General features: G+C 32.5%; 3 protein-coding genes across 3 annotated transcripts; 2 read left to right on the plus strand and 1 right to left on the minus strand.

Annotated features, from left to right (window-relative positions):
- The first annotated feature begins 206 nt into the window (after nucleotides 1–206).
- On the plus strand, nucleotides 207–2,968 carry LOC112100969 (putative F-box protein At3g29830). Its single transcript, XM_024190846.1, has 2 exons — nucleotides 207–1,169; nucleotides 2,693–2,968. The coding sequence occupies exons 1-2, from the start codon at nucleotides 207–209 to the stop codon at nucleotides 2,966–2,968; spliced, it is 1,239 nt and encodes a 412-aa protein (XP_024046614.1).
- Nucleotides 2,969–5,371: 2,403 nt separating this feature from the next.
- LOC112100970 (F-box protein At3g62230-like) lies at nucleotides 5,372–8,283 on the plus strand. Its single transcript, XM_024190847.1, has 2 exons — nucleotides 5,372–6,334; nucleotides 8,008–8,283. The coding sequence occupies exons 1-2, from the start codon at nucleotides 5,372–5,374 to the stop codon at nucleotides 8,281–8,283; spliced, it is 1,239 nt and encodes a 412-aa protein (XP_024046615.1).
- A 1,055-nt stretch (nucleotides 8,284–9,338) lies between these two features.
- LOC18050393 (sigma intracellular receptor 2) lies at nucleotides 9,339–10,106 on the minus strand. The gene is made up of 2 exons (XM_006447477.2): nucleotides 9,727–10,106; nucleotides 9,339–9,640 (listed from the first exon to the last, which is right to left on the minus strand). The coding sequence occupies exons 1-2, from the start codon at nucleotides 10,048–10,050 to the stop codon at nucleotides 9,458–9,460; spliced, it is 507 nt and encodes a 168-aa protein (XP_006447540.1). The 5' UTR covers nucleotides 10,051–10,106; the 3' UTR covers nucleotides 9,339–9,457.
- Between the last annotated feature and the right edge of the window lie 3,870 nt (nucleotides 10,107–13,976).

The raw sequence follows: 13,976 nt of genomic DNA on the forward strand, positions 1-13,976 counted from the left end.
GTACCATCACCTACTGTTTTTTCCACGTGTCATGAATTCCCACTAGGGTTGACGTAAACTCCATCCTACAACTTGTCACGTTAAGTAGTTGGTGCCACTCCACACAATACAAAAACCCATGAAACCCACCACCCTCTTCCCTTGACAAACAAAAACAAGCTTTCCCATTTCCGCAAATTCTATTCTCTCCTCTCACAATTTTCGCCATGACAACCAACACAGATCCGCTCTCAGATTTTCACGACGACCTAATCATCATCATCATAACTTTCCTGCCGTTTATCGACGCTTACCGCCTTTGCATGTCGAAAAAGAAATGGTACGATCGCTCTCTGTGGCTGCATTGTCGTTCATTCGAGCTTCATGAAGCCAGCTTCATGTTACCTGATTCCAGGCAATACTGGTTCAGTATTGGCAGAAGGACCAAGGTCATGTACATGAAAAGGATCGGGAGACTCAAATATTTCCATTTTGTCAACCGAGCTGTTCGTCGATTAGCCTCTGAGTTCTTAATAAAGTTCAGTTTTCGCTTGTATTACTCATCAAATAGTTACCATCAAAACATAGATAAATGGATCGAAATTGTTTTAAAAAAAAGTGTCCAGGAGTTAAGCTTGGATTTTTCAGATGGTGATCCCGTGGAACCCCAGCCCATGCTCCGCAACCCACAGTATGTTTTGCCACATTTTTTCTACCAACAGGGAATGTCTGTTAGGGTTTTGAATATAAATTCATGTGGTTTGGGATTATGCAACTTCGTCAACTTCATCCAGTTAACAAGCTTAGCCCTAACTCGGGTTCGGCTTTTCTGGGCGGAGATTGAGAACATAGCTCATAATTGTCCCTTGCTGGAGACTCTGAGTTTGGTGGAGTGTTATAGAATCGTTAAGGTTGAAATTACCTTGAGGACTTTGGGGCTTCGGAAGTTGATTGTGAGGCACTGCCAGTCGCTCAGTCTAGGGATCGAGCTTTGGCTTCCAAGGCTTCAGTATTTTGAGTACGCAGGCAAGATGGTGCCGTTCAATATGAGAGGAATGGATGATCTTGAGGAGGTGGTCTTGGATTATCGCCTTGACACTCGATATTCTTATAATAGTGAGGATATTAAGTCTCTCTTTAATCCCTTTGCTGACGCTAGGATCCTTCAAGTATCCACTTCTGCTCTCAAGGTTGATTAATTTCCTTTCCTTTCTATTAACTCTTTAATTCGAATTGATTTATTTTCTACATCTTCAGGCGCCCGCATTTTAAAGAATTTGAGATTTCACACTAGCTCAATTTAATGCCTTTATAATGTTGTAAACTATTCGAATATTATTTCATGCCAATATAAAAGTACTTAACACCAGTGTGAAGTCTCATATTCACACAAAAAATTATTGTTGGCGCCGGCATATATTTATTTATTTATATAATTCATTTGAAATAAAACTATATAGATAAATATGTTGTTTTATATTTGAGTTGCTGATGTTGTAGAAATCCAAACAGTATGTATTTGGGCTCTCTCAAAGGTAAATTTAAAATTTCCTTGAAAATCACTGTTATCTTATTTCCTTTCTTCCTTTAAATAGATTTAGTTACTTTCAATCTGGTGTTATATGTGTTAGAAGAGTTATCTTTATTTTAATTATTTTTATTTACTGGTTTCTTTGTTTTTATTTTTGATATATTGACATTTAAGTGACCATGGAGATTTATGAGATTTATAGATTAAGACAAATAATGATCATACAAAGTTAAATACTTTCTCCCTTTGATTCTGAAACCTCATCTATTTTGTCACTCTTCATCTGCATTTTTGGAAAATAATGTTTGTAATCAGATTAATTTGGGTTAGGACTTATATTCAACATATACTAAAAGATTTGGAAGGATATAAACTTCTGCTTCAGCTTTGCTTGTAGCGCTTCATCATATATGATCTAATTCAATTTAATATCAAAAATTAATTATCCAAGCTAATTGCAATAATATAATACATTCATATGCATTGATCGATCAAACAACGTAGGCTTGCATTAAGTTCGTTATCCACGTATTGGGAGTTATTCTGCATCTGTTGTAGAAGGAATCATATAATCATTGATATGTCAGCTCTCGCATAAATGAATTTTGTCGTTTTGGTATAACTCCAAAATAAGATTTTACGTGTGATCATTGCTCTATGAAGCGCGTATGAAAGCTTCATATGAAAAATAGTTAAATGCAATGGTACATGCTACCTTTGAATATAAGTAAATAATACAAGCAACACTTAGCTGAAGGAGGTGAAGGGGCGTAACAAACCTTACCTCAAAAACAACTAAAAATAATCGTATGTCTTGACTTCATGAAAGACTGCATATATGCATGTTTTAATGCATAGTGTTAACAAAATTAAGCAAATAGCTTCCTCTTATGATTGTTTTGTAGATCTTCCCCACTGAGTACCTATTTTTTGGGCAACCGCTATTTAAATTTTGCCAATTGGAGCATTTGACATTGAAGACAGGCTTGGAACATTTTGAACTTGCTTCTATAATATGCTTGCTTATTTGCTCACCATATATTACAACTCTCTCTATTTCGACTGGCGCCATAATGCATACCCCTGTAAGTTCCTTATATCATTACCAAGCATCCGTCCATTTTGGGAATATATGATCATTTCATTTAGCTTAATTAATTAAAGCTTTTGCTCCATTTTCAGGACTTTCGGCCCAATTACTTCCCTCTGTCTCCTGGAGAAATTTGGACTACTGATGGTTGGATTCTTGATCATCTCGAATGCGTTCAGATTGAGGGCTTTACGGGAAAGACATGTGAAACTGATCTTGTGAAGTTCATGCTGAGAAATTCAAGGTCCATTAAGGAACTGAACATCAAACAGCTGGTCAGAGCTACTTCATCGGTAACTTCAGAGGCCTTTAAGGAGATCAATAAGGCGGCGGTGGCTTCTGAAGCTGTCGTGATCAATTGGAGTTGAATTTGAAGTAGTGATGATACCTACTGCTATTTGCGTCAAGACATATATGATATAGAAATATTTATAGCATGTAGGCATCTAATAACTAGTTTTGTGTTGCTGGCTTCTTTTGTTCTGTTAATAACTCTCTTCTGTGGAGAAGACTTGTGCTCTTTAGGCTTTGAAGTTTTTAAAGTTTGAACTTTATAATGATTTCAATTTCACCAGTAATCTTTACATTTCCATACCATAACCCTCTTTTTTCTTCTTTTTTTTTTCATATTCATGTTAATACTCACTTTAGAGAATACAGGTGATTCATTCATCAAATTGTCTCATTGAATTAATTGAATGGAAAGAGGATATCCATATAAGAAATCGAGCATAACACGTCTATTTAGTGTTAGCCGTATTGCTACATACAACATGTATATCGGATCCGGCAGATGGCCCTATCTATTACTAGATTTTTATTGATTTCCATTGACCGTCACTAGGATGTTAGATCCTTGGAGATAACTTATAGTATCCTACCATTTCTAGTAAATGCAAGCATGAGATAACTTATAAGCATTGCATTCTTCTAATTAGTTTATCTACATTTGGTTTTTGGATTTGGGATCGTATAACTCTTGTTAAAAGATAGTTCAGCTGCAGATTGATTCTCGATCTTTTTTTCATTTTTAATTTTTTGACAAGCATGGATGATAGAGATTCTGAAGCAGACTTTGGGATTTCGGCTTGATTATTAGAACTCAGTATTGAGCTTAATTGATTACACAAGACACAATGCAAATACATTTTTACACTGAATCAACATTTTAAATAGGGACTCTACTGTTATATTGTTTGCCCAGTTACTAGTATGCCTCATGTCAAAGTCCTAATTCACTCATACATAAGACTGGTTCACACATTTGAATTCGTCAGCTAATGGCTTCCGTTTGCGGTTGAAGAATTACAAATTCTAAATTACAAAGCAATAATTAACCCTAAAATTGAGTTCAATGATTAACAAAGATCATTGAAAATATTATTGTAGATAAACAAAAATTTTGGTTGAAAATTAAACATCAGTTTCTCAAAAATTTAAGACTTGTGGGGGCAGCTGTCCCACTTGTCTCTATATGGCTTCCACACTATCTCTTGTGAAATCATAATTTTTTAAAATCATCTCTAAACTATTGTAAATCTTAACTTACATCATTTTGTTTAAAAGACAAGGGAAAAAATGGGATGTGTTGATGAAAATTTTTTAAACTTCTTAATAAAAATAGGGGTAACTTGAGGTTTAAATTAATTTGGGAAGTATTCAAAAAATTATCATTTCATGATAAAGGTATTATGAAATTAATCCTACCACAATTGGTGTAATACCAATTTTTAAGTTCATAAAAGCGATTAATAAATTTCCTTTTTTGTAATGGAAGTTAGTGGTAATAATGAACAATATTGTCAATTTTTAAGTTAAAAAATGCGATTAATAAATTTCCTTTTCTGTAATGGAAGTTAGTGGTAATAATGAACAATATTGTGAAATGGCCAGAGAGATTTTTTTAAAAATGTTTTCTTATTTTTGCCAACTTTTTAAGAGAGCAATAATTGGACAACTTTTCACTTAAAAAAATCATTGAAGCAAACCACAATTAAATCGTGAAACTGAAATCAATAGCTCCATGTTTGGTTAAGCTTAAGATAAATTTGAAAGCGCTAACCTCCAAAACCCAAATGCCGTTTGTTTTTTTTATGCAGGAATCACAAAAACCAGAAACGGCTTTTGGTTTTGGAATTTGGTGTCTCAATTTTCCATTTTTTTTTCAAGATTATAAATTATCATTTTGAAAATTAATTAAATCATTTTTTTTCTCCTTTTATACTGAGATGTACGATATTGAGATGAAAATTCACAATTTTTTTTTTCTGATGCCTAATATTTGGAAAAACAATTAGTTTCAGTCTTGATTAGAGAAACCTATAACCAGTAGAAGAGGTAGAAGACTCTAGAAGCTCTTCTACTGTTTGCCTGCTAAGTGTTAGCCAAGTGCACTGCACGCGCCAAAATGTCGTGTGGGTTAGTCTCTGTCTGAGCCCAACGACGGAGCTCTTATAACACTCAAGCATAATTATTATATTAACAACATCCAACACGAACTATTTAAGCTACTGCCATATTAAGAGCCTCAGAGATTTCCACACGTCTAACCTAATTTGTCACCCGGGTCCACACTGAAGTATCACTTCCACGTGTCATGAATTCCTACTGGGTTTTACGTAAATTCCATCCTACAACCAGTCACGTTAAGCAGTTGGTGTCACTCCACTCAATACAAAAACCCATGAAACCCACCACCCTGTTCCCTTGACAAACAAAAACAAGCTTTCCCATTTCCGCATCATCTATTCTCTCCTCTCACAATTTTCGCCATGACAACCAACACAGATCCGCTCTCAGATTTTCACGACGACCTAATCATCGTGATCATAACTTTCCTCCCGTTTATCGACGCTTACCGCCTTTGCATGTCGAAAAAGAAATGGTACGATCGCTCTCTGTGGCTGCATTGTCGTTCATTCGAGCTTCATGAAGCCAGCTTCATGATGCCTGATTCCAGGCAATACTGGTTGAGTATTGGCAGACGGACCCAGGTCATGTACATGAAAAGGATCGGGAGACTCAAATATTTCCATTTTGTCGACAGAGCTGTCTGTCGATTAGCCTCGGAGTTCTTAACAAAGTTCAGTTTTCGTTTGTATTACTCCTCAAATATTTACCGTCAAAACATAGATAAATGGATTGAAATTGTTTTAGAAAAAAGTGTCCAGGAGTTAAGCTTGGACTTTTCAGATGGTGACCCCGTGGTACCCCAGCCTACGCTCCGCAATCCACAGTATGTGTTGCCACATTTCTTCTACGAACAGGGAATGTGCATTAGGGTTTTGAATATAAATTCATGTGGTTTGGGATTATGCAACTTCGTCAACTTCATCCAGCTAACAAGCTTAGCCCTGACTCGGGTTCGGCTGTCCTGGGCGGCGATGGAGAACATAGCTCATAATTGTCCCTTTCTGGAGACTCTGAGCTTGGTGGAGTGTTATAGAATCTTTAAGGTTGAAATTACTTTGAGGACTTTGGGGCTTCGGAAGTTGATTGTGAGGCACTGTCAGTCGCTCAGTCTAGGGATCGAGCTTTGGCTTCCAAGGCTTCAGTATTTTGAGTACGCAGGCAAGATGGTGCCGTTCGATATGAGAGGAATGGATGATCTTGAGGTGGTGGTCTTGGATTATCGCCTGGACACTCGATATTCTTATAATGGTGACGATATTGAGTCTCTCTTTAATCCCTTTTCTGACGCTAGGATCCTTCAAGTATCCACTTCTGCCCTCAAGGTATATTAATTTCCTTTTCTCTTTATTTACTCTTTATTTCGAATTGATTTGTTTTCTTTCGGTCTCTCTCTCTCTCTCTCTCTCTCTCTCTCTCTCTCTCTATATATATATATATTTTTCCACCTTCCAGGCGCCAGTATATATTTATTTATTTATATAATTCATTTGACATAAAACTATATGCATAAATATATTGTTTTATATTTGAGTTGCTGATGTTGTAGAAATCGAAACAATATTTTTTTGGGCTCTCTCAAAGGTAAATTCAAAATTTCCTTGAAAATCACTATTATCTCATTTAATTTCTTCCTTTAAATAGATTTAGTTACTCTTAATCTTGTGTTATATGTGTGAGAAGAATTATCTTTATTCTGAAACAATTATTTTTATTTACTGGTTTCTTTATTTTATTTTTGATTTATTAACATGATTCATAAATTAAGACAAATGATGATCATACGAAAGTTAAAATTTGCACTCTTTCTCCATTTGATTTTGAATCGTCAGTTATTGTGTCACTCTTCATCTGCATTTTTGGGAAATAATGTTTGTAATCAGATGAATCGGGGTTAGGACATTTATTCAACATTTGATTTACTGAAAGATCCGGAAGGATATAAACTTCTGCATCAGCTATACTTGTAGCGATTCATCATCTATGATCTACTTAAACTTTAGTATCAAAAGTTCAGTATCCAAACTAATTGCAATCATATAATAAATTCATATGTATTGGTCGATCAAACGACATAGGCTTGCATTAAGTTTGTTGTCCATATATTAGTAGTTACATAGGCTTGCATTAAGTTTGTTGTCCATAGATCAATAGTTATTCCGTATCTGTTATAGTAGGGATCATGTAATTATTGATATGTCAGTTCTCGTATAAATGAATATTGTCGTTTTGGTATAACTCCAAAATAAGATTTTATTATTTTAGAAAGCGCGTAAAAAGTAGTTAAGCGCGTTGGTATATGCAACTTATAAATGTAAGTAAGTAATACAAGTAACACTTAGCTAAAGGAGGGGAAGGGGCAAAAGACGCTTTCTAAATAATAAAATTTTATTTTGGAGTTGTACCAAAATGACAATATTCATTTATGCGAGAACTGACATATTAATGATTACTTTATCCCTACTAAAACAGATACGGAATAACTACTAATTGATGGAAAGTAGTTAAGCGCGTTGGTATACGCAACTTATGAATGTAAGTAAATAATACAAGTAACATTTAGTTAAAGGAGAGGAAGGGGCAAAACAAGTGTTACCTCAAAAACAACTAACAATAATTATATGTCTTGAGGTAATGAAATGACTACCTATATGCATGCTTTTAATGTATAAGTTTAACAAAATTAAGCAAATAGCTTCTTCTGATAATTTTGTAGATCTTCCCCACTGAGTGCCTATTATGTGGACGACAGCTATTTCAATTTTGGCAATTGGAGCATTTAACATTGAATACAGGCTTGGAACGTTTTGAACTTGCCGCTATAATATGCTTGCTTATTAGCTCACCATATATTACAACTCTCTCTATTTCGACTGGCGCCATAATGCATACCCCTGTAAGTTCCTTATGTCGTTACCAATCATCCGTCCATTTGGGGAATATATGATCATTTCATTTCCTTCAGATTAATTAATTGAAGCTTTTGCTCCATTTTCAGGACTTTCGGCCCAATTATTTCCCTCTATCTCGTGGAGAAATTTGGACAAATAATGGTTCGATTCTTGATCATCTCGAATGCGTTCAGTTTGAGGGCTTTACAGGAAAGATATGTGAAATTGATCTAGTGAAGTTCTTGCTAAGAAATTCAAGGTCCATTAAGGAACTAAACATCAAACAGCTGATCAGAGCTACTTCGTCGGTAACTTCAGAGGCCTTTAAGGAGATCAATCAGGCGGTAGCGGCTTCTGGAGGTGTCGTGATCAACTGGAGTTGAATTTGAAGTAGTGATGATACCTACAACTATTTGCATCAACATATGCATGAAAGAGAAGTATCTATAACATGTAGGCATCTAATAACTAGTTTTATGTTGCTTGTTTCTTCTATTCTGTTAATAACTCTCCTGTGGAGAAGACGTGTGCTTTTTAGGCATTGAACCTTTTAAAGTTTGAACTTTATAATCATTTCAATTTCACCAGTAATATTTATATTTCCATAACCCCCTTTTTTATTATTATTTTGTTCCGTTTATGTCAATATTCAGTTTAGAGAATCTTGGTGATTCATTCATGAAAGTGTCTCATTCAATTAATTGAATGAAAGGAGGTTTCATGCGTAACAAATCGAGCATAACACGTCTGCTTGGTGTTAAGCTGGTATCGTTACGTATAATGTATATCAGAGCTAGCTCGTGGCCCTATCTATTGAAAGATTTTAATTCATTTCTATGATCTTCACGAGGATGTTAGGTCCTAAGAGGTGATTGTATCCTACCATTTCTAGTAAATGCAAGCATGAGTTGAGTTATGAGCATTGCATTCTCCTCACTAGTTTATCCACATTGGTTTTTGGATTTGGGATCGTATAACTTCTATTAAAAGATATTTCAACCGTAGATTGATTCTCGATCTTGTTTTTCTTTTATGTTTTTCATTGTTTTTGATAGAGCATATGGATGATAGAGATTCCGAAGCAGACTCGGGACTTCGGCTTGATTATTCGAACACAGTATCGAGCTTAATTAATTACACAAGACACAACTGCAAATACATTTTTACACTGAATCAACATTTTATTAGGGACTCCAATGTCGTCTTGTTTGCCTAATTACGAGTATGCCTCACGTCAATGCCATAATTCACTCATTCATGAGACCAGTTCACACATTTGAATTCGTCAGCTAATGGCTTCGGTTTACTGTTGAAGAATTACAAAGCAATAATTAACACTAAAATTGAGTTCAATTATTAACAAAGATCATTAATTTCAACCCAATCAAAAGAATGACAACAAAATGTTAATTCACGTAAAACAACAAAATTAGGAGTTAAAAAAAAAAATCATCAAAGTTGTTGCTATGGAAGTGGAAGCATAAACAGCAAAATAAATCAAGCAAAATTGTGGTAAAACCATCGAAGCAGTAATTCATGAAATCATAAAGTAATAAATCAAGCCTTCTTCTTTCTAGCCAAAGCAGGTCTCTTGCCGATGTTAAACGACGTCGTCTTAGAAGATTGACCCACGAGGCCACGCAAAAAGGCCAAAACAGCGAGGCCCATGAACGGACAATAAATCGTAATCAGCTCATCCTTCGCCTTTCCCGATCCCATCAGCTCCGCCAACACAGCCGCCTGCGCACGATGCACAAAAAATTACAAACTTACCCCTAATCCTTTCAAGAAAATCGAAGAAAAACCAGAAGATATTGTTTGTTTACCATGGAGGTGAGCACAGAGGAACCGTAGATTAAGCAGGTGGTGTTAAGCCAGGACTTAGATGTAAGAATTGCGAAGATGTTGACGAGGGCGAGTGGCCACTGAAAGAGGAGCTGGAGCCACATGATGCCGACGAAGAAATGTGGCTTCTCGGTGAATAAATAATCGCCGTATTCATCGGTGTACCATGTCTTTAGATCGACGAGGAACGGTGGGTAGAAATTGACGGGGAGGCAGGCCTGGGCGTCGATCAACGGCACTGCCAACGCGATTGCGACGAAGAATACAAACAGTATTGCATCTATTAACTTTACAAAAGCTCCCATTTTTAATTTTAATCTCTGATGTGATTTCTGATGGGGTAAGTGAGTGAAAGAGTGAAAAGGGGATCTTCCAAGAACATTGTCCTTGACTTCTTACATATAACGGAGTACCAGTTTGAAACGACACGTCGTCGTTTTGGATGGGATCGGTTTATTGTTCTCTTATTTTTTAATTTTTAATTTTTAATTTTTTTAGTTTTATATTATATTTATTTGATTCAAGGACTAAAAAAGTAAAAATTAGTGAGGTAAAAATAGTAACGACAAGGATCCCACTATTTAGATCTCAAATTAAGTCTCAACTGATGTAGTATTGCTACATCAACTATGTCATTAATATTTATTAATTTTAGATTAATTATAATTTTACCCCTCTATTACATGAATTTACCTTTCTATTATAAGAATTTTATTTTCACCTCCAACAAATCTTAGTTTACAATATCCCTAATATTCCCACAAAATCTAGCCGCAATCCAAACTTATTCAACAAATAAAATTCTAAGATTTTTTTTTTTTAATTTATGATGCTTGCTAATGTATAATCTTCGATATGTTTTATAGGTTGTTTCAGTTCTATAAATTGTATGGAAAACTGGTGGGGCTTGAAGTTATCAAAAGAACCTCACATAAAGATGATGAAAGGGTGTTGAAATTTCTGTTAGGTTGATTCTTAAACTACCACTTTAGGTACTGCTTAATTCTTTTATCATTCTAATTTATGCATGTATTTTTATTTCAGATTTTATTTTCAGACCTTAAATTCATGTTTTTGATAACAAATAATTAAATATTTTTGGTTAAGATTCAAGGTGTTGCTGAAATATTTCATATTATTTGTTTTGGGCTTTTTACTTCTCTGAACTTTTGAAAGTGAAAAATGTATCCTAATTCAGTTTAATTATGTTGCTAATAAAATAACTTTTATCATTTGATAACATGGTCCATTGGTTGCTGACAAACTAAGCTGAAACGATAATTTATAGGATGAAAAAGAAATCGTTTCTCATTTCATCTTTCAATATAAATGGTGGTTATGGTTGCAACTTTTAGTTTCTTCCATTGTGATTGAATTATATTCTTCACTTGTTTTCCCTCAAAATCTAGAATTGTACTTCTTGATTATGCATTAGAATTTAAAGTTAGAATTGTGCATTAGGAAAAATAATTTCAATTGCCTTTTGCATAGCCTCTTGTTTCTATTTATTAAATAAGATTCTACAATTGTGCATAATAAAGCGGTTATAAAGACTTTGAAGCTAGGATTGCACCTCTTGATGTGCATTATCTTGCTTTAGCATTTTTTTTTTTTATCATTCATCACTATCATACAATATTCAAGTTCGGTAATTTTTGCAGGCACTGGAGAAGTACAAGTTTTCCTTATGATTGAAAAATGCCAACATTATTTGGATGTAATGCTTCTAGTCAATTGTTGTCATGAGAAATTATTTTAAGATTTGGCCTATGCTACTTTTGATGTTATTTCACTGGATCTAGCATATTAATGTCTTCATTGTAATTGTGTTGAAGGTGTTTAGTTATCAACTTTTAACACCAAGTCCTGTATTTCCTACGTACTCTTGGGATTTAATTCATTTTTTTATTACTTAATATTTGTTGGCTATACATTTTGCAAATTATGTTTTATTCATTATTTATAGGCAAGAGATGTAATGATTCTTTATTATAGATGAACTACATCTTCTTGTGCAACTATTGTCACAATTATATACAAAATCTAGAAAGTTAAGCTTAAATCCTAAATTGATTGATATTTTTATGCACAATATATAAGTTGCCATGCAGATGCTGCTAATAGAAGTTGTAACTTCAAAACAAATCCATAAGCGGAGAGATGTTTTGAGGTAGTTTATCAAAGTTATAAAAAATCAATTGCATAGGATGAGAAATATTTTTTTAAGAAAATTTTTTCCATTTAGTCACATTATTTGAAAATAAATTTCAAGATGAGTTAATAAACGGAGACCAAAAAGAAGGAAAACCCAAATTAACACAAATTTTATCTTAAATACAAAATAACCATATTGTTTAATGACATGAATTTTCCAGAAACCAAGCTCTTCTTCACCAAATCATTCGCAAACTTAGCTTTTGTTCATTGACACTGTATATTTTTGCCATCTCTTTGAAATTTGGTGTTGTCCTGTACAAAATGCAATTTTAACAAAACAGTTACAATTATATATTTTATGCCATAATTATTAAATTAAATAATTGAAAAAAAAGGTGGTGGGGGATAAATGACCTAAATATGATTTCCATAAGTAAATTTTGAATGAATCATATTATCTACTCCTCCATATAATGCATTTGCAAGTACATCTCCATCTATACCAAGAGGGATCCCAGGATTCTATACAGAATTCATTATAATTATAGATAATCACTATTAAAACATAAATAAAACAAGTAATAGATGAAAATGACAATAAAAAAATAATGGAATTCATAATTAGTACAGTAATTAACACAACATGTTTAACTTTTGTTATTGAAAACTGCCAAGTAATAACAATACTTGCACAATAGTGCTTTCTTGTGTCCAAAAAATTTGAACTTCATGGTTAGAAGGAGATTGGATGTCAATGCCAGCAACATAATTGCTTTTACTTTTTTTAACATCCTTGATGAAAAAGAATATTAATTATCAAAGATTTATACATGCAAGCATATAAGAATCTTCTACAAGCTTCTTTGATTAGTTTAATTCTTATCTTCACTTTCTTCTTCATTTTTTTTTTCAAATCACTTGCTCAACTTTTGATTGCTTCCATTTAAATGTGGGTCTACCTTTAAATTTAACAACTAGTGGAGTAAGAATTTTAGAATTCTCATTTGAAATATTATTAAGATCTTTTCCTTATATATTGTCATCAATCAAATTATTGTTACAAAAGCTTTTCCACCAATATTTATCTTAGACGTTAGTTTCTTTTTTAGATTATTCATTACCTCCAACACCATATTGCATTTATCCTCACTATCAGCAGCCAAATCTATTACTTTATAAAATGAACTACTCATCTTATCAACTCTAAGACCTTTAGGTTTATGATGTGTTTACTTGTGGGTTTGGGGAATGTGAATAAAACCTATGTTTACTTGGCAAAATATAATTTGGGAATGAGAATAAAATGTGTGGGTCCCACACAATTTGGGAATAAGAAATAAAAATCTCATTCCCATAGGGGGTTGTGAATGAAAATGTAGGAATGAGAATGAAACATAAATTTACTTTTCTATCCTTCTAATTTTTTCATATTTCCTAAATTACCCTTATTCAAATCACAAATAATTTTATTATTTTAAATGTCATTAATAATAATAATAATAATAATAGTTAAATTTTATTAACTTTATTATTTTAGTTATTATTAATTATTATTATTATTATTTTCATTAATATTATCATTATTAACAATAAAAATAATGATAAAAATAATTAAGTTATCATTATTAACAATATTATCCTTATTGTTGTTATTATTACTATTATTAAATTTATTATTATTATTAAATTTTATTAACTTTATTGTTTTAGTTATTATTAATTATTGTTATTATTTTTATTAATATTATCATTATTAACATTTATTATTATTATTATTATTAAAAATAATAATAACAATAATTAATAATAACTAAAATAATAAAGTTAATAAAATTTAATTTTAATAATAATAATAATAAATGTTAATAATGATAATATTAATAAAAATAATATTAACAGTAATTAATAATAACTAAAATAATAAAGTTAATAAAATTTAAATAATAATAAATTTTATAATGATAATATTAATAAAAATAATATAACATTAATTAATAATAACTAAAATAATAAAGTTAATAAAATTTATTAATAATAAATAAAATTAATAATAATAAATGTTATAATGATAATA

Source organism: Citrus clementina, unplaced genomic scaffold (assembly GCF_000493195.1).
Source record: "Citrus clementina cultivar Clemenules unplaced genomic scaffold, Citrus_clementina_v1.0 scaffold_2, whole genome shotgun sequence".
NCBI lineage: Eukaryota > Viridiplantae > Streptophyta > Magnoliopsida > Sapindales > Rutaceae > Citrus > Citrus x clementina.

What these genes read in the sequence shown, in the direction of transcription:
- LOC112100969 (XM_024190846.1), top strand. Translation starts at nt 207, where the DNA reads ATGACAACCAACACAGATCCGCTCTCAGATTTTCACGACGACCTAATC. An exon ending in TATCCACTTCTGCTCTCAAG is followed by an intron (nt 1,170 to 2,692) that starts GTTGATTAATTT and finishes CTCCATTTTCAG; the next exon opens with GACTTTCGGCCCAATTACTT.
- LOC112100970 (XM_024190847.1), top strand. Translation starts at nt 5,372, where the DNA reads ATGACAACCAACACAGATCCGCTCTCAGATTTTCACGACGACCTAATC. An exon ending in TATCCACTTCTGCCCTCAAG is followed by an intron (nt 6,335 to 8,007) that starts GTATATTAATTT and finishes CTCCATTTTCAG; the next exon opens with GACTTTCGGCCCAATTATTT.
- LOC18050393 (XM_006447477.2), bottom strand. Translation starts at nt 10,050, where the DNA reads ATGGGAGCTTTTGTAAAGTTAATAGATGCAATACTGTTTGTATTCTTC. An exon ending in CCTCTGTGCTCACCTCCATG is followed by an intron (nt 9,641 to 9,726) that starts GTAAACAAACAA and finishes CATCGTGCGCAG; the next exon opens with GCGGCTGTGTTGGCGGAGCT.